This window comes from Corythoichthys intestinalis, chromosome 6, assembly GCF_030265065.1.
Source record: "Corythoichthys intestinalis isolate RoL2023-P3 chromosome 6, ASM3026506v1, whole genome shotgun sequence".
NCBI classification, from domain to species: domain Eukaryota; kingdom Metazoa; phylum Chordata; class Actinopteri; order Syngnathiformes; family Syngnathidae; genus Corythoichthys; species Corythoichthys intestinalis.
The window spans coordinates 17,781,084-17,805,269 of NC_080400.1; the positions used below are offsets into that span (position 1 = coordinate 17,781,084).

The 24,186-nt window shown below is 40.3% G+C and overlaps 1 protein-coding gene across 2 annotated transcripts in view; it reads left to right on the plus strand.

The window, feature by feature from the left end:
• Window positions 1-22,248, plus strand: part of LOC130917825 (polypeptide N-acetylgalactosaminyltransferase 17-like) — a 40,149-nt gene extending 17,901 nt beyond the window's left edge. Inside the window, exons 6-11 of one of the 2 annotated variants that reach the window (XM_057839553.1) lie at window positions 8,358-8,475; window positions 8,544-8,732; window positions 15,178-15,315; window positions 16,551-16,652; window positions 21,649-21,810; window positions 21,906-22,248. In XM_057839553.1, coding sequence (XP_057695536.1) covers window positions 8,358-8,475; window positions 8,544-8,732; window positions 15,178-15,315; window positions 16,551-16,652; window positions 21,649-21,810; window positions 21,906-22,037 — 841 coding nt within the window. In that variant the 3' untranslated portion in view covers window positions 22,038-22,248. The remainder of the gene's footprint in view (window positions 1-8,357; window positions 8,476-8,543; window positions 8,733-15,177; window positions 15,316-16,550; window positions 16,653-21,648; window positions 21,811-21,905) is intronic. The other variant, XM_057839552.1, reaches the window with a different exon arrangement.
• Window positions 22,249-24,186: the final 1,938 nt, after the last annotated feature.

The window sequence follows — 24,186 nt, forward strand, 5'->3', positions numbered from 1 at the left end:
TGGCCCCCAGCCTCTGTCATAAAATCAATTACGTCTGGCCTGCACACCGTATTGGCCCGAATATAAGACGGTGTTTTTTGCATTGAAATACGACTGAAAAAGTGGGGGTCGTCTTATATTTGCGGTCTAGACATTATACCGATTCACGACGCTAGATGGCGCCAGATATTATTGAAGCGATGTTCTGTCATGACAGATCTCAGCTACTTTCAAGTTTAACCAGTTTGCATTATTTTATTACAATGTTTTTCCTTATTCAGATTTGTTTAAAGACTACAGTTACAGTAAGACTTCACTTTGATGGTTAATGCAGTTATTGTAATTTTGTTGTTTTATCACAATAGATTGGTTTATTTACTTTTCAAAAACCAGAAGCCATTCATTTACAAATGTGATAGCACTTTAGTTTACATATTTAAATGTTCAGATATTAAGATTTGAATGAGGCAAAATAACATGCTTTTTCTCTCAAATATATTGTTCTAATCATTTGTTTCAGATGTACTGTAATTATTTTCTGAATAAAAAATAATTTGGTGTTCAAAAAGTCTTTTTTCAAACATAAGTCTTGAAAAAGAGGGGGTCGTCTTATAATCAGGGCCGTCTTATATTTGGGCCAATATGGTAAATTGGTCAGCAGTGCTGCTACCAGCATATGAAGTAGCTTACACACTAAATGCTGCTCATCATTTACCCACTAAAAGGCAGCAGAACTCTAAGCAACTTTACCCCATGTGACCCTTCCAATTTTCTAAAATGGCGACAATCAACAACAACAACAAAAAAGGTGACTGCGACGGCCAAGACTTCAAGGATAGGTGGAAATTGGACTATTTCTTCACTAAAATATGCAACAACTCGGTCTGCCTCATTTGCAAAGAGACAGTAGCTGTTTTTAAAAAGTTCGATGTGAGGCAATAATACCAAACAAGACACGCTGACATGTACGACAAGATTATTGGGAAGATACGCAGCGAGAAATTGAGGCAACTTATGCTAGTTTAATTTTACAGCAGCAGTATTTCACAAGAGCCCGAGAGTCAAAAGAGAACGCCACAAAGGTTAGTTGCGAGATTGTTGAAATTATTAATTTAAAAAAATAATAAAGAAAATGTGACACACAGAATAGCTTGCTAAAATTTGCTTAAATATATTGTTCTACGTAAAGGACGTCATCCAAGGTTGGCCCCCCCCCCCATTTTTACCACACCAAATCTGGCCCCCTTTGCAAAAAGTTTGGACACCCCTGCTCGAGGCCTTCTTGACTGTCCTCTGAAGCCTCTCCCTGTCTGTGGCAGTGCAGCTCCCGTACCAGGTGGAAATGCAGCATGTTAGCAGGCTCTCAATGGATGAATGGTAGAAGGCCAGCAGCAGCTTCCTATCCAGCTTGTTCTTCCTGAGGACTCGCAGGAAGTGCAGAAGCTGCTGAGCTTTCTTTATGATAGCTGTTATGTTTGCTGTCCATGAGATGTCATCTGAGATCTGGACTCCCAGGAACCTGAAGGTGTGGACCCTCTCCACACACTCGCCATTAATGTACAGGGGCGGTGGGTCAGTACTGTTCCTCCGGAAGTCCATGATGACCTCTTTGGTTTTGGTGGTGTTCAGGGCCAGGTTGTTATCTGAGCACCAGGCTGAGAGTTTGTGGACTTCCTCTCTATAGGGTGCCTCATCTTCCTGTGAGATTAGTACAACCACTGTGGTGTCATCAGCAAACTTGACGATGGTGTTGCTCCTGTGGATTGGACTGCAGTCGTAGGTGTAGAGGCAGTACAGGAGTGGGCTCAGCACGCAGCCCTGTGGTGAGCCGGTGCTCAGGGTGCAGGTGGAAGAATGGTGGGTGCCAAGTCTCACAGTCTGGGGTCTGTTGGACAAGAAGTCCTTGTTCCAGGAGTATGTGAGGGGGGGGGGCCCTCTGTGAGATTAGTCCAACCTCTGTGGTGTCATCAGCAAACTTGACGATGGTGTTGCTCCTGTGGATTGGACTGCAGTCGTAGGTGTAGAGGCAGTACAGGAGTGGGCTCAGGACGCAGCCCTGTGGTGAGCGGTGCTCAGGGTGCGGGTGGAAGAATGGTGGGTGCCAAGTCTCACAATCTGGGGTCTGTTGGACAAGAAGTCCTTGTTCCAGGAACAAGTGAGGGGGGGTGGCCCAGGATGCCCAGCTTTGTAATGAGAATGATCAGGAGGATGGTGTTGAATGCAGAACTATAATCCACAAAGAGCATCCTGGTATAACTCTGCTGCTGTTCTAGGTGACTCAGCACCACGTGCAGAGCTGTGGTGATGCCTCTGTGGATCTGTTCGCCCGGTCTGCGAACTGGTGGGGGTCGAGTGTGGGGGGGAGACTGTCCTTGATGTGCCGGAGAACCAGCCTCTCGAAGCACTTCATAATTATTGGGGTGAGGGCAACAGGGCGGTAGTTGTTCGGGCCATATACTGGTGTTTTTTTGGGAACCGGGATGTTGGAAGCGGATTTCAGGCAGGCTGGGATGACTGCTTGGGACAGGGTGAGGTTGAAGATCCTGCAGAAGACATAGGACAGCTGGTCTGCACATGCTCTGAGTACTTTCCCTGGTACTCCGTCCGGCCCTGCAGCCTTCCTGGGGTTCACTGACTGTAAGACATTCCTCACAGGAGGCTCTTCTATGGTGAATAGGGGGTGTGCTGGCTCCTAAGAGAGGTGGGGGCGGGGCTTGAGTAGGTGAGTTTCACTGTGGTGGTTCAAACCGGGCGAAGAAGCAGTTCAGCTTGTCCGCCAGCGACTTGCTCAGATCTCCTGGTGTGATGTCCAAGCCCCGGAAGTTGGTGATGTCCTGCAGGCCCCTCCACCCCTCCCTTAGCCTGTTGCTGTTGAAGTGGGACTCTATTTTCCTCCTGTAGTCCACTTTGGCCTTTTTAATTCCCTTATTCAAGTCAGTGCGGGCCATTTTATTTTTCAAAACATATTGGCAAATTGGAACATAAATATAATGTTAAGTTCAAATAAATTTAAAAAATAAATAAATAAATAACTGGAATATTTGAAATAAAATTAAAATAAATGCAGTCCTTCATGTGAGCCTAAACCCACAGCCACAGCTCAACATTATTACCATCAGAACAAAAATGATTGAATTATTTTCCATAAATAGCACGTACAGTATGTGTGACTCGTATCATGTTTACATTGTACACACACTCTCTTTCTCAACACGGACAGTTACCACGTTTTACGACCGCTGGACACACTAAACACGCTGGAGTTAACTCTTGTAGCTGGTGGTAAATGTTTATGACAGTGTTTCCTAACCTTTAATTTTGTATAAATACAAAATCATATGGTAGATATTGTGTCCTCGGCAGCCACCCTTAGCAAACATGTTTTACATGCCGGTTGACCGTCCTCCTCTAAGCCGCGGCCGTCTGTAAATTTTCTGTTGCCGAAGTATTCCCATACCAGCAATTTTGTTTTCTTCGATGGGGGAAATAGTTCAGGAGTTTCACACACTGAGCAACAACCAGTAGGGTAGGGTTGCAGCTGCAAGCAAGGGATTTCTCCCCGCATTTTTGGGACATAAAATAATACCGTAGGGACGGTATGACGGAAAATTTTTGCGGTTTTGAAACGTGACGTTTTCATACCATGTTTTCATACAACCTTGAAACCGGTAATTGACACTTGTTTAAATCCAACCTTTAGGTGGAGGCTAGAAAGGTTTTTCAGGGAAAAAATGGTATTTAAAACTTTTCATCATCATTATTTATTTTTTTTAATTTATGCTTTTGGCATACTTTTATTTTTATCTTAAGCACACAAAACTCCACCCATCCTATCTTAAAATATCTAAAATAAATAAGATTGGAAGCATTTTTAGTTAATAAGAAGAAATTAAGGGATTAATGATTTTTTTTTTTTTACACTGTAGGAGCCAACAGTTTTTCCCAAAAAATTCTTAATACCGTATTGGCCCGAATATAAGACGATGTTTTTTGCATTGAAATAAGGCTAAAAAAAGCGGGGGTCGTCGTATATTCGCGCTCTAGACATTATACCCATTCACGACGCTAGATGGCGCCAGATATCATTGAGCGATCTTCTGTCATGACAGAGCTCAGCTACTCTCCCCATTCACGACGCTAGATGGCGCCAGATATCATTGAAGCGATGTTCTGTCATGATAGATCTCAGCTACTCTCAAGTTTAACCAGATTGCATTATTTTATTGCAGTGTTTTTCCTTATTCAGATTTGTTTCAAGACTACGGTTACAAGACCTCACTTCGATGGTTATTGACAGTGATTGCAATTTTGTTGTTTCACAATAGATCACAATAGATCGGTTTATTTACATTTCGAAAACCAGAAGCCATTCATTTACGAATGTGATTGCCCTTTAGTTTACATATGTAAACGTTCAGATTTTAAGATTTGAGAGAAAAATAACATGCTTTTTCTCTCAAAGATATCGTTATAATCATTTGTTTCAGATGTACTGTCATTATTTTCTGTACAAAAATTAATTTGGTCTTTAAAAAGTCTTTTTTTCAAACTTGAGTCTTGAAAAAGAGGGGGTCGTCTTATAATCAGAGCTGTCTTATATTCAGGTCAATACGGTACTTGTATTTGTCCTAAAAAAACAAACAAAAAAAAAAACAATATGACCAAGATATTTACTGTATATTATTTTGCGGGCGCAAAACCTAATACTACTAAACCTAAATATAATATGATACCTAAACATAAATACCAAAATCTAATCTAAAGCAAACACCCCCAACTGCTCCATTTATTTTGAATAGCCGGATGGGAACAATTTTTAAAAATGAAAAATGGATTAAAAATAATTTAAAAAAATAATTATATCTAAAAAGTCGAAATCAGAGCCTGTGCCTTTTTTTGTCCTTTTTGATAAAAACTTAAATTCAGAGGTGGGAACTTAATGCGTTACACTTACTCCGTTAGATTTACTTGAGTAACTTTTTAAGAAAAAAACAATTGTTAGAGTACATTTACCACGCAATACTTTTTACTTTTACTTGAGTAGATTTGTAGAAACACTACGCCTACTCCACCACTTTGGGCTACATGAGTACATTTTTGGATGACTACTTGTACTTGAGTAATATTATTTAGAAGTAACGTTACTCTTACTTGAGTAAATTTTTTTGGCTACTCTACCCACCTGAAACTGAATATCAATCCCGTCCCCGTTAACGAGGCCTGTAGTTAAAGCTAGTTAGTTGGCCTATGATTTTTAAATACAAGAACTTGGCAGAAATTGAGAAAGTGCAAATGTGGGAGATTATTAGGAATATATTAATGTAAAAACCTACACTGCTGGCCAAAAGTATTGGCATCCCTGCAATTCTGTCAGATAATGCACAATTTCTCCCAGAAAATGATTGCAATTACAAGTGCCTTGGTAGTAATATCTGCATTTATTTTGCTTGCAATGAAAAAACACAAAAGAGAATGGAAAAAAATAATTTTTACACAAAACCGCAAAAATGGGCACCCTTTGGAAAAATCATGTGAATTTTCTCTAATTTGTGTAATTAACACCACCTGTTACTTACCTGTGGCACATACCAGGTGGTGGAAATAACTAAATCGAACGTGCAGCCAGTTAAAATGGATTAAAGTTGACTCAACCTCTGTCCTGTGTCCTTGTGTGTACCACATTGAGCATGGAGAAAAGAAAGAAGACCAAAGAACTGTCTGAGGTTTGAGAAGCAAAATTGTGAGGAAGCATGGGCAATCTCAAGGCTACAAGTCCATCTCCAAAGACCTAAATGTTCCTGTGTCTACTGTGCTCAGTGTCATCAATAGGTGTAAAGCCCATGGCACTGTGGCTAACATCCCTAGATGTGGATGGAAAAGAGATTTCAACTAAAGATGGTGCGGATGCCAAAACTTACCTGAGAAAGCCAAAATATTTTTGGAACAATGTTCTCTGGTCAGATGAAAAACAAGTAGAGCTTTTTGGGAAAAGACATCAACACTGAGTTTACAGTAAAAAAAACAAATGAGGCCTTCCAAGAAAAGAACTCGGTCCCCACAATCAAACATGACAGAGGTTCCCTGATGTTTTGAGGTTGCTTTGCTGCCTATGGCACTGGACTGCTTGATTGTGTGCATGGCATTATGAAGTCTAAAGACTACCAACAAATTTGCAGAATAATGAAGGGCCCAGTGTGAGAAAGCTGGGTCATGAGAGGTCACGGGTCTTCCAACAGGACAATGACCCAAAACGCACTTCAAAAAGCACTAGAAAATGGTTTGAGAGAAAGCACTGGAGACTTGGCCAGCAATGACTCCAGACCTGAATCCCATAGAACTCCTGTGGCACCCTTCAAATCTCAGAAACCTGGAGCAGTTAGCCAAAGAAGAATGGTCTAAAATTCCAGCAGAGCATTGTAAGAAACTCATTGATGGATACCGGAAGCGGTTGTTCGTAGTTATTTTGTCTAAAGGTTGTGCTACCAAGCATCAGGCTGAGTATGCCAATACTTTTGTCATGCCTATTTTAGGGGTTTTGTGTAAAATGATCATGATCTATTATGATTTTTTAAATTCTCTTTTGTGTTTTTTCATTGCAAGCAAAATAAATGAAGATATTATAACCAAAGCATTTGTAATTGCAATCATTTTCTGAAAGAAATTGAGCGTTATCTGGCAAAATTGCGGGGGTGCCAATACTTTTGGCCTGTAGTGTATGTCCGAAATCGTTGGCGCCTTTTTGAGACGTGTTTTAGGAGGATGATCTTTAGTGCTTTGTTTTAACGTACAGTTGTGGTCAAAAGTTTACATACACTTGTGAAGAACATAATGTCATGGCTCTCTTGAGTTTCCAGTTATTTCTACAACTCTGATTTTTCTCTGATAGAGTGATTGGAACAGATACTTCTTTGTCACAAAAAACATCCATGAAGTTTGGTTCTTTTTTGACTTTAGTATGGGTGAACAGAAAAAAGTGATCAAATCTGCTGGGTCAAAAATATACATACAGCAGCGCTAATATTTGGTAACATGTCCCTTGGCCATTTTCACTTCAATTAGGCGTTTTTGGTAGCCATCCACAAGCTTCTGGCAAGCTTCTGGTTGAATCTTTGACCACTCCTCTTGACAGAATTGGTGCAGTTCAGTTAAATTTGATGACTTTCTGACATGGAGTTGTTTGTTCAGCATTGTGCACAAGTTCTCAATGGAGTTTAAGTCAGGACTTTGGGAAGGCCATTCGAAAACCTTAATTCTAGCCTGATTTAGCCATTCCATTACCACTTTTGATGTGTGTTTGGGGTCATTGTCCTGTTGGAACGCCCAACTGCGCCCAAGACCCAATCTTCGGGCTGATGACGTTAGGTTATCTTGACGAATTTGAAGGTAATCCTCCTTCTTCATTATCCCATTTACTCTCTGTAAAGCACCAGTTCCATTGGCAGTAAAACAGCCCCACAGCATAATACTACCACCACAGTGCTTGACGGTAGGCATGGTGTACTTGGGGTTAAAGGCCTCACCTTTTCTCCTCCAAACATATTGCTGGGCATTGTGGCCAAACAGCTCGATTTTTGTTTGGTCCGACCACAGAACTTTCCTCCAGAAGGTCTTATCTTTGTCAATGTGATCAGCAGCAAACTTCAGTCGAGCCTTAAGGTGCCGCTTTTGGAGCAAGGGCTTCCTTCTCGCATGGCAGCCTCTCAGTCCATGGAGATGCAAAACATGCTTGACTGTGGACACTGACATCTGTGTTCCAGCAGCTTCTAATTCTTGGCAGATCTGCTTTTTGGTGATTCTCGGTTGAATCTTCACCCTCCTGACCAATTTTCTCTCAGCAGCAGGTGATAGCATGCGTTTTCTTCCTGATCGTGGCAGTGACAAAACAGTGCCATGCACTTTATACTTACAAACAATTGTTTGCACTGTTGCTCTTGGGACCTGCAGCTGCTTTGAAATGGCTCCAAGTGACTTTCCTGACTTGTTCAAGTCAATGATTCGCTTTTTCAGATCCATGTATGTATATTTTTGACCCAGCAGATTTGATCACTTTTTCTGTTAACCCATAATAAAGTCATAAAAGAACCAAACTTCGTGAATGTTTTTTGTGACAAAGAAGTATCTGTTCCAATTACTCTATCGGAGAAAAATCAGAGTTGTAGAAATAATTGGAAACTCAAGAGAGCCATGACGTTATGTTCTTCACAAGTGTATGTAAACCTTTGACCACAACTGTAAGGCTTGACGTGCCTCCATTTCCAGAAGCGCCCTGGTCTTGCGAGCAGCATACAGATTCAATTGACAATTCGCTCTTTCACTACAATTCTAAGCAACAACAAGATGTGACACCACCATAAACAGGTTTTCTGGTCATATGACAGGAGCCCCGCCATGATTGGCTGCTCCTTCTTGGTGCACCGGGTCTTCTTTGGTGAGCTGGGTTTGTTCGACCCAGACATGGACACCTACGGGGGAGAGAACGTAGAACTGGGCATTAGAGTGAGTATTCAGGAAAAGTCGTCACCTGACTTTTATAGTGAATTCAATCTGACTGTGCTTCCCTACAGACTTGGCTGTGCGGTGGCAGCATGGAGATGCTGCCTTGCTCCCGTGTGGCTCACATCTCGCGCTTTAAGAAACCTTACCTTGAGGAGCCTCTGCACATCCCCATGCGGCGCAACGGCCTTCGCGTGGCAGAGGTTTGGTTTGATGAATACAAGCCCAACTTTTACTACGCTTGGAATATTCCAATGGAGGTAACACAGCAACATCTGATCCGAATATGGCAGAAAACACTTGAGAGAGAAGGGGGAAAAATGAATAAATTAATAATAATACTTAAATAGTCTTTGCCAAACTTTCAAGGGAAAACAGAATTGCATTCGACTTTATTGTGACCAAGACCTCTGTCTATTTTACACGAACCATACATCCATCACTATAACAAACGAACAAACAGGACCCACAAAAAGCACACAATTCGACCATTCATTAACACAATAACGAAGTATCGATATTACGGTAAACGAAACTCAATAAAATTAAATTACCGGTACAACAATTTGGTCATGGCGAGGAGCTTCAGCCCAGCAACCATGTTGGGGTTGACGACCGCCATGATGAGCCCGACGCTCTGCTTCTCGATCAAAGAACGCGCCAGCACCTTCTGGATCAACTTGTTGCTGGCCTTGACAGACTCATAGTTCTCACACCTGGCCAGCACATTCAGGCTCGAGAATCGGGCCGTCCTCGTCCTCTCAGGCTCCTAAAAAACATGTTTTAGAAAGATAGGTGCTTTGATTAATCTTTTCTATAAAGTGAATACCGTATTGGGCCAAATGTAAGAGAGTGTTTTTTGCATTGAAATAACACTGAAAAAGAGGGGGTCGTCTTATATTAGCGGTCTAGACGTTATACCCATTCACGACGCTAGATGGCGCCAAATATCATTGAAGCGATGTTCTGTCACGACAAAGCTCAGCTACTCTCCCCATTCACGACGCTAGATGGCGCCCAGATATCATTGAAGCGATGTTCTGTCATGACAGATCTCGGCTACTCTTTTTAGTTTACCCAGTTTGCATTATTTTATTGCAATGTTTTTCTCCTTATTCAGATTTGTTTCAAGACTACAGTTACAAGACCTGACTTCGATGGTTAATGCAGTTATTGCAATTTTGTTGTTTTATCACATTAGATTGGTTTATTTACATTTCAAAAACCAGAAGCCATTCATTTACGAATGCGATTGCGCTTTAGTTTACATTAGGGCTGTCAAACGATTAAAACTTTTAATCGAGTTAATTACAGCTTAAAAATTAATTAATCGTAATTAATCGCAATTCAAACCATCTATAAAATATGCCATATTTTTCTGTAAATTATTGTTGGAATGGAAAGATAAAACACAAGATGGATATATACATTCAAAATACGGTACATAAGGATTGTATTTGTTTATTAAAACAATAAATCAACAAGATGGCATTAACATTATGGATAGAAAGACTTGTAGTTCTTAAAAGAAAAATGTTAGTACAAGTTACAGAAACTTTATATTAAAACCCCTCTTAATGTTTTCCTTTTAATAAACTGTGTAAAATTTTCAATCAAAAAATAAACTAGTAGCACGCCATTGTTGATGTCAATAATTACTTACACAATGCTCATGGGTGCTGAAGCCTATAAAATCAGTCGCACACAAGCGCCAGCAGAGGGCGGCAAAACTCCGAAAAACACAAAGAGTACACCTTTCACTTTGCTGTCCTTTTAATATGTTTGAGCAGGGCATTTGTGCGTTAATTGCATCAAATATTTTAACGTGATTAATTTAAAAAATTAATTACTGCCCGTTAATGTGATAATTTTGACAGCCCTAGTTTACATATTTAAATGTTTAGTTATTAAGATTTGAATGAGGCAAAATAACCTGCTTTTTCTCTCAAATATATTGTTATAAGCATTTGTTTCGAATGTACTGTAATTATTTTCTGTATAAAAATTAATTTGGTGTTCAAAAAGTCTCTTTTCAAACTTGAGTCTTGAAAAAGAGGGGGTCGTCTTATAATCAGGGCTGTCTTATATTCGGGCCAATACAGTAATTAGCGGCCGCCATTTGTAAACAAAGAGCTTTTTCCGTTGAAATTTCTTGTGACTAAATGCTTGAATCCCTGAATTCTTTATACATATGGACATAAAACAGTCTCGATTTTTGGTTAAAAGCCCCCCCCCAAATTTTTTAAAAAATATGGAGTTAAAATTTATTTTATGTAAATATGTCAAATGTGCCGCTAGTTAAGTCACTGTGGCGGCCCTCTTAGTACATTATATAGCTTTTTTGCTCTGAAAATTCTTGTGAAAAGTATTGACAAAAGTATTGACACAACCCTTAGACCAGGGGTGTCCAAACTTTTTGCAAAGGGAGCCAGATTTGGTGTGGTAAAAAAGGGGGGGGGGGGGGGGGGGGCTGACCTTGGATGGCGTCCTTTACGTAAAACAATATATTTAAGCACATTTTAGCAAGCCATTCTGTGTGTCACATTATAATTTTTATTATTTTTTTAAATGAATAATTTCAACACTCTTGTAACTAGCCTTTGTGGCGTTCTCTTTTGACTCTCGGGCTCTTGCGAAATACTGCTGCTGTGAAATTAAACTAGCTTCAAGTTGCTTCAATTTCTCGCTGTGTATCTTCCCTATAATTTTGTCGTACATGTCAGCGTGTCTTGTTTGGTATTATTGCCTCACATTGAACTTTTTTAAAAACAGCTACTGTCTCTTTGCAAATGAGGCAGACCGAGTTGTTGCATATTTTAGTGAAGAAATAGTCCAATTTCCACCTATCCTACCTATGTCAACTTTCTTTTTTTTTTTTGTTGATTGTCGCCATTTTAGAAAGTAAAAAGTAAAGGGTCACACGGGGTAATGTTGCTCAGAGTGCTGCTGCCTTTTAGTGGGTAAATGAGGAGCAGCATTTAGTGTGTAAGCTACTTCATATGCTGGTAGCAGCACTGCTGACCAATTTACTGTATTGGCCCGAATATAAGACGGCCCTGATTATAAGATGACCCCCTCTTTTTCAAAACTGAAGTTTGAAAAAAGACTTTTTGAACACCAAATTAATTTTTATTCAGAAAATAATTACAGTACATCTGAAACAAATAATTATAACAATATATTTGAGAGAAAAAGCATGTTATTTTGCCTGATTCAAATCTTAATATCTGAACATTTAAATGTGTAAACTAAAGTGCAGTCATATTTGTAAATAAATGGCTTCTGGTTTTTGAAATGTAAATAAACCAATCTATTGTGAGAAAACAACAAAATTGCAATAACTGCATTAACCATCGAAGTGAAGTCTGACTGTAACGGTAGTCTTGAAACAAATCTGAATAAGGAAAAACATTGCAATAAAATAATGCAAACTGGTTAAACTTGAAAGTAGCTGAGATCTGTCATGACAGAACATCGCTTCAATAATATCTGGTGCCATCTAGCGTCGTAAATGGGTATAATGTCTAGACAGCGAACATAAGACGACCCACACTTTTTCAGTCTTATTTCAATGCAAAAAACACCGTCTTATATTCGGGCCAATACGGTGTGCGGGCCAGACGTAATTGATTTTATGACAGAGGCTGGGGGCCAGATGAAATTTGACCGCATTTGGCCCCCGGGCCGGACTGTAAACAAAATAACTGCGAACAACCGCTTCCGGTATCCATCAATGAGATTTGTACAATGCTCTGCTGGAATTTTAGACCATTCTTCTTTGGTCAACTGCTCCAGGTCTCTGAGATTTGAAGGGTTCCTACTCCAAACTGCCACTTTCAGATCTCTCCACAGGAGTTCTATGAGATTCAGGTCCGGACTCATTGCTGGCCACTTTAGAAGTCTCCAGTGTTTTCTCTCAAACCATTTTCTAGTGCTTTTTGAGGTGTTATTTTGGTTCAGAGGTTGAGTCAACTTTAATCCATTTTAACTGGCTGCAAGTGTGATTTAGTTATTGCCACCACCTGTTATGTGCCACAGGTAAGTAACAGGTGCTGTTAATTACACAAATTAGAGAAGCTTCACATGATTTTTCAAAGGATGCCAATATTTTTGTCAGGCCCATTTTTTGAGTTTTGTGTAAAATGATAATGATTTAATTTCTTTTCCTCCATTCTCTTTTGTGTTTTTTAATGGCAAGCAAAATTAATGATGATAATACTACCAAAGCATTCTTAACTGCAATCATTTTCTGGGAGAAATTGAGCATTATCTGACAGAATTGCAGGGGTGCCAATCAATGTCGTAGCTTTGGTCAAAACATTGGTAGGGACAATATAACAGCATAACCTGCATATACGCTGTTTGCTGGGGTAGGAACATTTATGAGACCAAACAGACTCTGTGAACGCACTCAAGGCTAGATTCCTTGACACTATGAACCTAATACATTGATAGGCTAAATGATCAATGCAAAATAAACCTGTATTGACTTATACTAACTTTCATGTGTTTTGGTTCAGGTGATACACCGTTTGATTCAAACCTTTGTTTTAAAAAGCTACTACATTTTGAAACCTTCCAGAATAAATGCCTGGATTTTATTAGCAAATTTAAATTGCAAAATTTGAACACAAATTATATGAACATACAAAAGAAATACAAACTTGTTCATCATCAATTAACTATTTATATGGCGGTAATCCTTAGTTCACTACATTTCTTAGTTTAATTATAATTAACAGTAGAAAACATACAGGAGGATATTTCTCTCAACGCAGCTTCCTCCTCGAGTTCGAGAAATTCACATAGATTAATGTTATGGTAACTCTAATGCCGGTCGGACTTTCAGCAGCAAAATTAGTGTTGTGTTCCCCACCTCCACAACATTGTTTTTTTTTTAATATTACGTACAGTGGCTGCAGTTGGAAAAAAAAAAAAAAAAAAAAAAAACTTCTAATATCCCTCGTCTTCAAAAGGGGCGGAGGAGGTTGTATTTCTGTCGGGCTGTGAATGCATTTGTGTTTGTGGGAGGGGGGTAAGGCATCAGCAAACCAAACGTGCGTTTGAGGGAAAAAAATGGACTGTCACATGCTGCAAGTAAACAGGGCAATGTAAGTCTGAACATAATGAAAGTACCTTATTGGCCCGAATATAAGACAACCCTGGTTATAAGACGACCCCCTCTTTTTCAAGACTCAAGTTTGAAAAAAGACTCTTTTAACACCAAATTAATTTGTATACAGAAAATAATTACACCACATCCGAAACAAATGATAATAACAATATATTTGAGAGAAAAAGCATGTTATTTTGCCTCATTCAAATCTTAACATCTGAACATTTAAATATGTAAACTAAAGTGCAATCACATTCGTAAATAAATGGCTTCTGGTTTTTGAAATGTAAATAAACCAATCTATTGTGATAAAACAACAAAATTGCAATAACTGCATTAACCATCAAAGTGAAGTCTAACTGTAACCATAGTCTTGAAACAAATCTGAATAAGGAAATACAAGTACCGTATTGACCCGAATATAGGACGACCCCCTCTTTTTCAAGACTCAGGTTTGAAAAAAGACTTTTTGAACACCAAATTCATTTTTATACAGAAAATAATTACAGTACATCTGTAACAAATGATTATAACAATATATTTGAAAGAAAAAACATGTTATTTTGCCTCATTCAAATCTTAACATCTGAACATTTAAATATGTAGACTAAAGTGCAATCACATTCGTAAATGAATGGCTTCTGGTTTTTGAAATGTAAATAAACCAATCTGTTGTGATAAAACAACAAAATTGCAATAACTGCATTCACCATCGAAGTGAGGTATTGTAACTGTAGTCTTGAAACAAATCTGAATAAGGAAAAACATTGCAGTGAAATAATGCAAACTGGTTAAACTTGAGAGTAGCTGAGATCTGTCATGACAGAACATGGCTTCAATTATATCTGGCGCCATCTAGCATCGTGAATGGGTATAATGTCTAGACCGCGAATGTAAGATGACCCCCTCTTTTTCAGTATTATTTCAATGCAAAAAACACCGTCTTATATTCGGGCCAATATGGGGTACTGTAATTCGCTTAATAATGGTCGGGTCAATTCTATCCTAACAATGTACAGGAAGACAATCTAAATGACCTATATAACTAAAGTCATTATATAATACAAATTAGGTTGCTTAAAAGTTGGTGGGGACAATTTGAGCATCCTGAAAAGTTGGTAGTGTTATGTCCCTAACGACCCTATGCAAACCTACGCCCTTGGTGCCAATACTTTTGGCCAGCACTGTATGTGATGGGGAAAAGGGCATGTTTCCACCTCAGCAAAATGCGCCTCGCGAGTAAGGTCGTGAAAGCGATTTCATTGCATATTGGCGTGGACCAGTCAGGTGATAAAGGAGGGCAGCTAAAAAGTGCTATGCATGAATCATTCCCCAAGTTTGCTACGGACAAGTCTGTTTGTTCCTGATTTTGGAAATCCAGTTTGCACGGAACGCCCAATTTCAAATGGCAATTTCTTGAAAATCAATCATTGTAACTGTGAAATGCGTGATGGAAAGCGGAGATTATTCTTTTTATGATTGTACCAAAACCTCAATTTTGAAAAACCATTATTGTTTATATTTTTGCTCTGCCATTTCACTACTGATAGCTGGAGTAATGTTTCGTTCACGTGTGTGTGTCATGACAGGGTCACGGCATCGACTATGGAAACATAACTCACAGAGTGGAACTCAGAAAGAGACTGCATTGCAAGAACTTCAAGTGGTACCTGGACAATGTGTACCCTCAAATGAGAACCTATCTTGACACGGTCATCTACGGCGTGGTGAGAGTTTTTATTATTATTAGAGATGTGATCGGGTCCGATCACGTCATTTTCAAAGTATCGGAATCGGCAAAAAATTATCAGCCATGCCTTTTTTTAATATATATATACTTTAATTAAATCGTTTTCTTCTTGTATTTAACGTTATAGACATTATATGTAACACTCATCCAGAGGCTTTAGTTTAGGCTTAATGAAGAGTTATCAAAAATATCCCAATAACAGCGACATTTGAGTTATTAAAAAATGTGTCACATTTAAATATTTAATGCTATTAATATATACGCTACACGACCATCTCACTCATTGTTGCGCTCAATCTGATATGATGCTGTTTTATCTTTATAGAGAGAGGCAGCATAAAAGGCAGCATAAAATGAGTAGAATGAATTTTGACAGCTTCTGAAGCTGTTCTTCAATTGGCTAAAATCTTGTTATCCCTCCCCCTATGTTTAGAAATATCATGGGAATCAAGGTGGGGAAGCAAGATGGTAATATGTCTTTGTCTTAATACCTTTACTTATTTCCCTAAGCAGAGAAGATATATCCATTGGTAGCACAGCGCACAGTCATGGTTTTACTTCCCATCATGGTTCTACTTCCCATCATGCATTGGGGCTTGCTGCAGTATCATTTACTGAAAGCTCAACAAATACACTAGATGGCAATATTTAGTCACAATACACAAAGTCACAAGTCTTTCTATCCGTGGATCCCTCTCACAGTAAGAATGTTAATAATGTAAATGCCATCTTGAGGATTTATTGTCATAATAAACAAATACAGTACTTATGTACTGTATGTTGAATGTGTATATTCGTCCGAGTTTTATTCATTTTTTTCTTAATGCATTGCCAAAATGTGTATGATCGGGAAAAATTATCGGGAATGATTGGAATTGAATCGGGTGCAAAAAAAAAGCAATCGGATCGGGAAATATCGGGATCGGCAGATACTCAAACTAAAATGATCGGGATCGGATCGGGAGCAAAAAAACATAATCGGAACAACCCTAATTATTATTATCATTGTTATGAAATAACAGTAAAACCTTTAAAAGAGTAGAAAAGTTGTTGACATATTCCATAATTTGAGTGTTTTATGTGGTAATATGCCAAAGTTACAGTAAAATATACAAAAATGTAAGGGTTAATGTAAAAACCAAATTTTCGAGCAATACTGGTTTGTCTGCCGGCCAGTGAGTAAATATGGTTTGTTTTAATTCATCACTTCAGATGAACAACACTCACGCCAACTTCAGCCACCTGTGTCTGGACCAGGGGGAAAGAAAGGACCACGAACCAATACTGTTCCGCTGCCATGGCTTACCCCCTCAGGTAGTACTTTTTTTATACATAATGCACCTTAGACCAGGAACCGGCAACCTTTTGACACAGTACAGTGAGGAGCAGAATTACAGTGCCTTGCAAAAGTATTCGGCCCCCTTGAATCTTGCAACCTTTCGCCACATTTCAGGCTTCAAACATAAAGATATGAAATTTAATTTTTTTGTCAAGAATCAACAACAAGTGGGACACAATCGTGAAGTGGAACAACATTTATTGGATAATTTAAACTTTTTTAACAAATAAAAAACTGAAAAGTGGGGCGTGCAATATTATTCGGCCCCTTTACTTTCAGTGCAGCAAACTCCCTCCAGAAGTTCAGTGAGGATCTCTGAATGATCCAATGTTGTCCTAAATGACCGATGATGATAAATAGAATCCACCTGTGTGTAATCAAGTCTCCGTATAAATGCACCTGCTCTGTGATATTCTCAGGGTTCTGTTTTAAAGTGCAGAGAGCATTATGAAAACCAAGGAACACACCAGGCAGGTCCGAGATACTGTTGTGGAGAAGTTTAAAGCCGGATTTGGATACAAAAAGATTTCCCAAGCTTTAAACATCTCAAGGAGCACTGTGCAAGCCATCATATTGAAATGGAAGGAGCATCAGACCACTGCAAATCTGCCAAGACCCGGCCGTCCTTCCAAACTTTCTTCTCAAACAAGGAGAAAACTGATCAGAGATACAGCCAAGAGGCCCATAATCACTCTGGATGAACTGCAGAGATCTACAGCTGAGGTGGGAGAGTCTGTCCATAGGACAACAATCAGTCGTACACTGCACAAATCTGGCCTTTATGGAAGAGTGGCAAGAAGAAAGCCATTTCTCAAAGATATCCATAAAAAGTCTCGTTTAAAGTTTGCCACAAGCCACCTGGGAGACACACCAAACATGTGGAAGAAGGTGCTCTGGTCAGATGAAACCAAAATTGAACTTTTTGGCCACAATGCAAAACGATATGTTTGGCGTAAAAGCAACACAGCTCATCACCCTGAACACACCATCCCCACCGTCAAACATGGTGGTGGCAGCATCATGGTTTGGGCCTGCTTTTCTTCAGCAGGGACAGGGAAGATGGTTAAAATTGACGGGAAGATGGATGCAGCCAAATACAGGAACATTCTGGAAGAAAACCTGTTGGTATCTGCACAAGACCTGAGACTGGGACGGAGATTTATCTTCCAACAGGACAATGATCCAAAACATAAAGCCAAATCTACAATGGAATGGTTCAAAAATAAACGTATCCAGGTTTTAGAATGGCCAAGTCAAAGTCCAGACCTGAATCCAATCGAGAATCTGTGGAAAGAGCTGAAGACTGCTGTTCACAAACACTCTCCATCCAACCTCACTGAGCTCGAGCTGTTTTGCAAGGAAGAAGGGCAAGAATGTCAGTCTCTCGATGTGCAAAACTGATAGAAACATACCCCAAGCAACTTGCAGCTGTAATTGGAGCAAAATGTGGCGCTACAAAGTATTAACGCAAGGGGGCCGAATAATATTGCACGCCCCACTTTTCAGTTTTTTATTTGTTAAAAAAGTTGAAATTATCCAATAAATTTTGTTCCACTTCACGATTGTGTCCCACTTGTTGTTGATTCTTGACAAAAAATTAAAATTTTGTATCTTTATGTTTGAAGCCTGAAATGTGGCGAAAGGTTGCAAGGTTCAAGGGGGCCGAATACTTTTGCAAGGCACTGTATTTGTACCTCTTGTGATTTTGCAAGTTCACCCACTTAGAAAATAGGGAGAGGACTGAAATTTCAATTATAGACGCATTTCCACTTATTGAGACAAACTGTAATCTAAAAAAAATCCGGAACTCACATTGTAGGATTTTTCAATCATTTTTTTGGAATTTACTGGGGCTCATAAGTATTTGTACCTCTGAGAAAATCAGTGCTAATATATTCAGTACAGAAGTCTTTGTTTGCAATTACGTAGGTCAGATGCTTTCTGTAGTTCTACACCAGGTTTTCACATATGGAAACAGGAATTTCGGCACATTACTACACACAAATCTTCTCTAGATCTGTCACGTTTCGGGGCTGTCGTTGAGAAACACGAAGCCGGTATGTTGGCTGGGTGTTGCCTGTTCCAGCGGGGGACCCTGCCCTGGGCTTGGTGGGCCGTTGGGGGTCCCGTGGTGTGCGTGCCAGTTGTTTGGCTGCGACTGTGGCTCGCGGGCCGGGTGGGCGGACAGGGGTAGGGTTGGTTGGTGCGTCCCCTCTTCCCATCCCTGAAGGCCGATTGATGGGGGGGGGGGGGGGGGGGGGGCCTGGAGGACCACCCTGGATCCCAGGGGGGTGACAATGGCCCCTTTGCTGTGCTGCGACAGGAGGGATGGGCTGCGCTGACCCCCATGCTTCACAGTGGGTATGGTGTTCTTCGAATGCAATTCAGTATTCTTTCTCCTCCAAAAACAAGAACCTGTGTTTCCACCAAAAAGTTATATTTTGGTTTCATCTGACCATAACACATTCTCCCAGTCCTCTTCTGGATCATCCAAATGCTCTTTAGCGAACCGCAGACGGGTCTGGACGTGTACTTTCTTCAGCAGGGGGACATGTCTGGCAGTGCAGGATTTGAGTCCCTGGCGGCGCATTGTGTTACTGATCTCTGTAGGTCATTCACTAGGTCCCCCTGTGTGGTTCTGGCATTTTTGCTCACCGTTCTCGTTATCATTTTGACGCCACGGGGTGAGATCTTGCATGGAGCCCCAGATCGAGGGAGATTATCAGTGGTCTTGCATGTCTTCCATTTTCTAATAATTGCTCCCACAGTTGATTTCTTTACACCAAGTGTTTTACCTATTGCATATTCAGTCTTCCCAGCCTGGTGCAGGTCTACAATTGTGTCTCTGGTGTCCTTCAACAGCTCTTTTGTCTTGGTCATAGTGGAGTTTGGAGTGTGACTGACTGAGATTGTGGACAGGTTTCTTTTATACCGATAATGAGTTAAAACAGGTGCCATTAATACAGGTAATGAGTGGAGCCTCGTTAGACCTCTTTGACAGCCAGATATCTTGCTTGTTTGTAGGGGACCAAATACTTATTTTCCACATTTTCCACAATGTGATTTTAAGTTTTTTTTTTCCACATTCTGTCTCTCATGGTTGAGGTTTACCCATGTTGAGAATTACAGGTCTCTCTAATATTTTCAAGTGGGAGAACTTGCACAGTTAGTGGTTGACTAAATACTTATTTGTCCCACTTTACATATATATATATATATATATATTTATTTAGCACTAAATTTCTGTCCCTTTTCAGCCGACTGCTGTGAATTTAAATGAGTTTATCACTTGTAGATGTCCAATCCGTTTGTACTGGGAAGTATTGAAGCGAATGAACGAATGTTCATCTACCTTAATTTTCGCACTATAAGGCGCACCGGTCGATTAGCCGCCACCCACCAAATTTGGCCTGCAAACAGCATTTGTTCATACATAAGCCGCACTGGGCTGTAAGCCGCGGCTGTCCTCACTATATTATGCGATATTTACACCAAAATATATTAACCGGTAACACTTTATTTGACAGCGGCATCATACGACTGTCATAAAACCAAATGAACCACCATGAACCACTATTCATTGCTTCAAGAAGCTTCATTTGGCCATCACTCAACCTCTGCTGCCACCTGCTGTCAACACTGTTGTCGTGCAACATGCCTTCAGCATGCATTGCAGCGCTACAGATGTAAATAACAATCAAAATTCATGTTCTGTGCTAATTATTTCTAATTACTAATTATTTCTTTAGTTCCATTGACATGTATATGTATACGTTAGTCTGTGGGGAGCAGGTGCACGAGGCTGAACAGACTCGGGTCCATGTTCTTGTCTTTGCCAGTGACTGTAGCTGGAGGACAGCGAGCCTTCAGTAAAATGAAAATAATAAAAAACTACCTACGCTCCACCATATCACAGGGCAGGCTTAACAACCTAGCCATGCTCTCCATTGAGCGTGAGCTTGCTCAAAAACTGGATTTCACTGATGTTATAAATCAGGGGTCCCCAAACTTTTTCCTGTGAGGGCCACATAACTTTTCCCTTCTCTGATGAGGGGCCAGGGTCAGTTTGTAACAGAAAAAGTGTGACGATTGCAGGAGTGCCTAAATGTAAAAATGTATTGTTTTTCAGAAAGCCACAATCAAATAACCCTTTCTGGATTCTTCACGGAACAAAAGTAAATAAAATAGTATAATATGGGGGCCGGACCAAATGTGGAGGCGGGCCGTATCCGGCCTGTGGTCCGTAGTTTGGGGACCCCTATTATAAATGACTTTGCTGTCAAAAAATCTAGGCACATCACTGTTTGAGGGCTTGATAACCCCAGGGACGTAGCGGGGGCAGGCACAGGATGTTTAGTTATACTGTTTTGTTGCTTGGCAGGCAGGCATAGCGCTCTCAGTTGTATTGTATTGTAGCCTACACGGGAAAATAAATAATAATAATAATGCATTTTATCTATAGAGCACTTTTACCAATTCTCATAGACACTTCAATAGATGGAAATTGTTTATTTATATGGTGTCACATCACATTACGGTCTGGTAAATTTAACTGTCCATCTGAAATTAAATAATTTGAAAATTGACACTGCCATTGCTTGCGAAGCGTTAAAAGTACTGCATATGTTGTCGTGACAAGCCGGTGGCAGGGGTGGGGGTTTATAATCCTCTCTTGTCCCCGGGCCCCTGTAAGTCTGTTGACAGCCCTGGTCATAAGCATTCAGTAATGCCCATGATAGTTTCATGTCATAATTATGACGGTCTTATGACAGTCTTATGACGCCGCTGTGAAATAAAGTGTTACCTATTAACCCAAATAAATCAACAACATAATGAAGGAAAAAAGTAGCGGCTTATAGTCCGAAAAATTACAGTACGACCAAACCTCCCAGTACGAACGGATTGGATGTCTTGCGCCGTCAAAGGCAGCCAATTCAATATTACACGCCCTCAATCCTGTCGTCTCTACAGTTGGTGCGCTATACCAGTAAAAATCAACTATACATTGGTACACTGGGCAACAGCTTTTTCGAAACACGCTGCCTGGTGGACGATCCGGACATTGCCACACCGCAGCTCCTCGACTGTGACCAGGTGAAAGACCTCAAGCTGACCAAGTGGAAGTACACTCAGGTGACGTCTGTTGTTTTGATGCTGAATTAAATGTAGACTTACGAGATTCTGTATTTAAAAAAAAACTCAACTTCCATTTTCTTTTTCACGCACAGGGCAACGAAGTCCGAAACATGGCCACGGGTCGCTGCATGGAGGTAGTATCCATTTCAAAGAAGTTAGAGCTTATTATGCGGTCCTGCACGGGCCAGAAGTGGAACTTGAAGACTCCACCCATACGATACTGAGTTCGAAGGCTGATTTTTATATGTATTTTACTTTTTCAGTGATGTGTTTTATTTGAATATTGTGTTATGTTTACTTGGTTTAATTTTGTACCAGCTTACTTTTATTCAGTAGTTGTGCTCATAAGTCCCAGTCAAAATGGTATGGTTTAGACAAGTGTTGTCAATGTCGGCTAATGAGTAAAAATGCTAATAACAGGATTAAAAGAAAGTGTTAAATAGCATTATTATGTGAATTAGAATCATATTTTGAGACGATTCAACAACAGTTTAGCAAAGTGCAGATGACGAGAAATTAGTCTTTTAATCTGCCGTTTAGCCCCTGCCTGTCATTATAGCGCCCTAGCGTCCCCAACAGGAGGATGACTTCGGCAGAATCATGGTTTCATCTGATTTAGAATTTAGCCCATTCAGGGGGAATTATTCAGAATGAGGAAAATGCGACAAAGAGAGCCGCAAAATGTCATTGTTTCAATCTCTCGACACCAATATTTTTACAGGATATTCTTTTTATCGAAGTATTTTTCCCCATTTGCTAAATAGATGGTATGGTCATGATAAATAACAGTCTAGTGCTAAATAGAATGTGAAATATTAAAAATGCATTTATTCAGGATGACATGGCAAAATTACTCCATAATGGTCAAAACTGTCTACTTCTTGCACTTTCCCGAACGATATTTTATGCCACCGGAGTTAGTCTGGCTTTTGTCATTTCCCTGCCTGCCCCGGCTTCGGAGAGCGTAAACAAACCAGGAGGTGTGACAGCTAGCCAACTTGCTAACCCGAGCAGAGTGATGTTTCAAAGTCTTTGAAGTGGAAAATCACACAAAACTACACCGGATCATGTTACACGGCGGCGGGGTTGTCGATTGTCTTCGGCGATCGGCAACCCGCCCGACGGCGAGCAACTTACAGCTTGTCGTTCCCCTGCTGCGAGCGGGAAAGCTCATTTTCCCGGGAAGAAGCTGAAGAATTACCGCCGGACAAACCGGCCAACGTCAGAGGAGCACATAGCTTCCACATGGTCAACACGAATATGGCGTAAATTAATGCTTAACCACACAGCGAAGACGTAAACAGTGAGAGAGTGCCGTACAGTTGTTGTGCAGCTAACATGGTAGGATGTGTGCGAGGATAAATTATCAATTATCAATTAATTATAATAAAGTCCTTCATTTAAATAAAGTTTGTAGTGTTTACTTTGTAATCGCTGTATTTGCGGCCATTTTTAACAGAAAGTTGCAATTTGGAAAATTTGACGGAACACCAGGCACACGGAGAGGGCAAAATCCGAGTATAGCCCTCTCCTAGCGGGCACGCAAAGGACCGAGGGGGGTGTGCGACAAGCCGCTGGTCCAGACTCGGCGGCATGGGCGGGCATTAGGGGGCCGGACCCGCCCTGAGGGACTGCTGTGCCCGCCCTAGCTCGATTAGACTGTACTGTGTATTTTTTTTTTTAATCTTCCACAAAAACACACACACACACATGGAGAGGATGAACCCTCTATTTATCCTATCTTGATCTGTCGTCATTCAATTCAACCAATGAAGCAGCGAATGAAGGCAATTTCTAGCCAATCACAGATAAGGGTGCCATTAGGTGCTCATGTTTATCCATGCATATGTTATGTTTACGCTGAAGCACTTTAGTTGAATAAATGCACACAGAACTGCACCATTGTTTTTCGCATACCTGTCAAGTTGTACGGTTTCGGCGTAATTTGTGCAAGTGAGCACTGATTTTTAAATGTGCATGCCGTACGTTCAAAATCTGTACGTTTTTCATACATTACGTTTTTTTTTCTCCGTTCTGATTTTGTCACCGTTTCTGCAACGAGACAATTTGCGTTAAGATGCGTTACTACATTGGCTGAATGACGCGAGAAAAGTCAGAGACACTGAGAGTGAAGAGTGTGACGCTGTAGCAAACGCGATGCTAGGCTAGGTGGCACCAATATTTCCTGACTGTAGACGACAGCCTACAATCTACGCCTAGATATCAAATGCTTATAGAACTACATGCGAAATGACAGACAGCGGCGTTAATAAACAGACGCCATTTTGAAGCAGTAGATTTCTCAGAAATGCTCTGTTGTAGTGAACCTTCCTAGTGAACTTAAGTAACTTTTTATCTAAAATACTCCTAAAT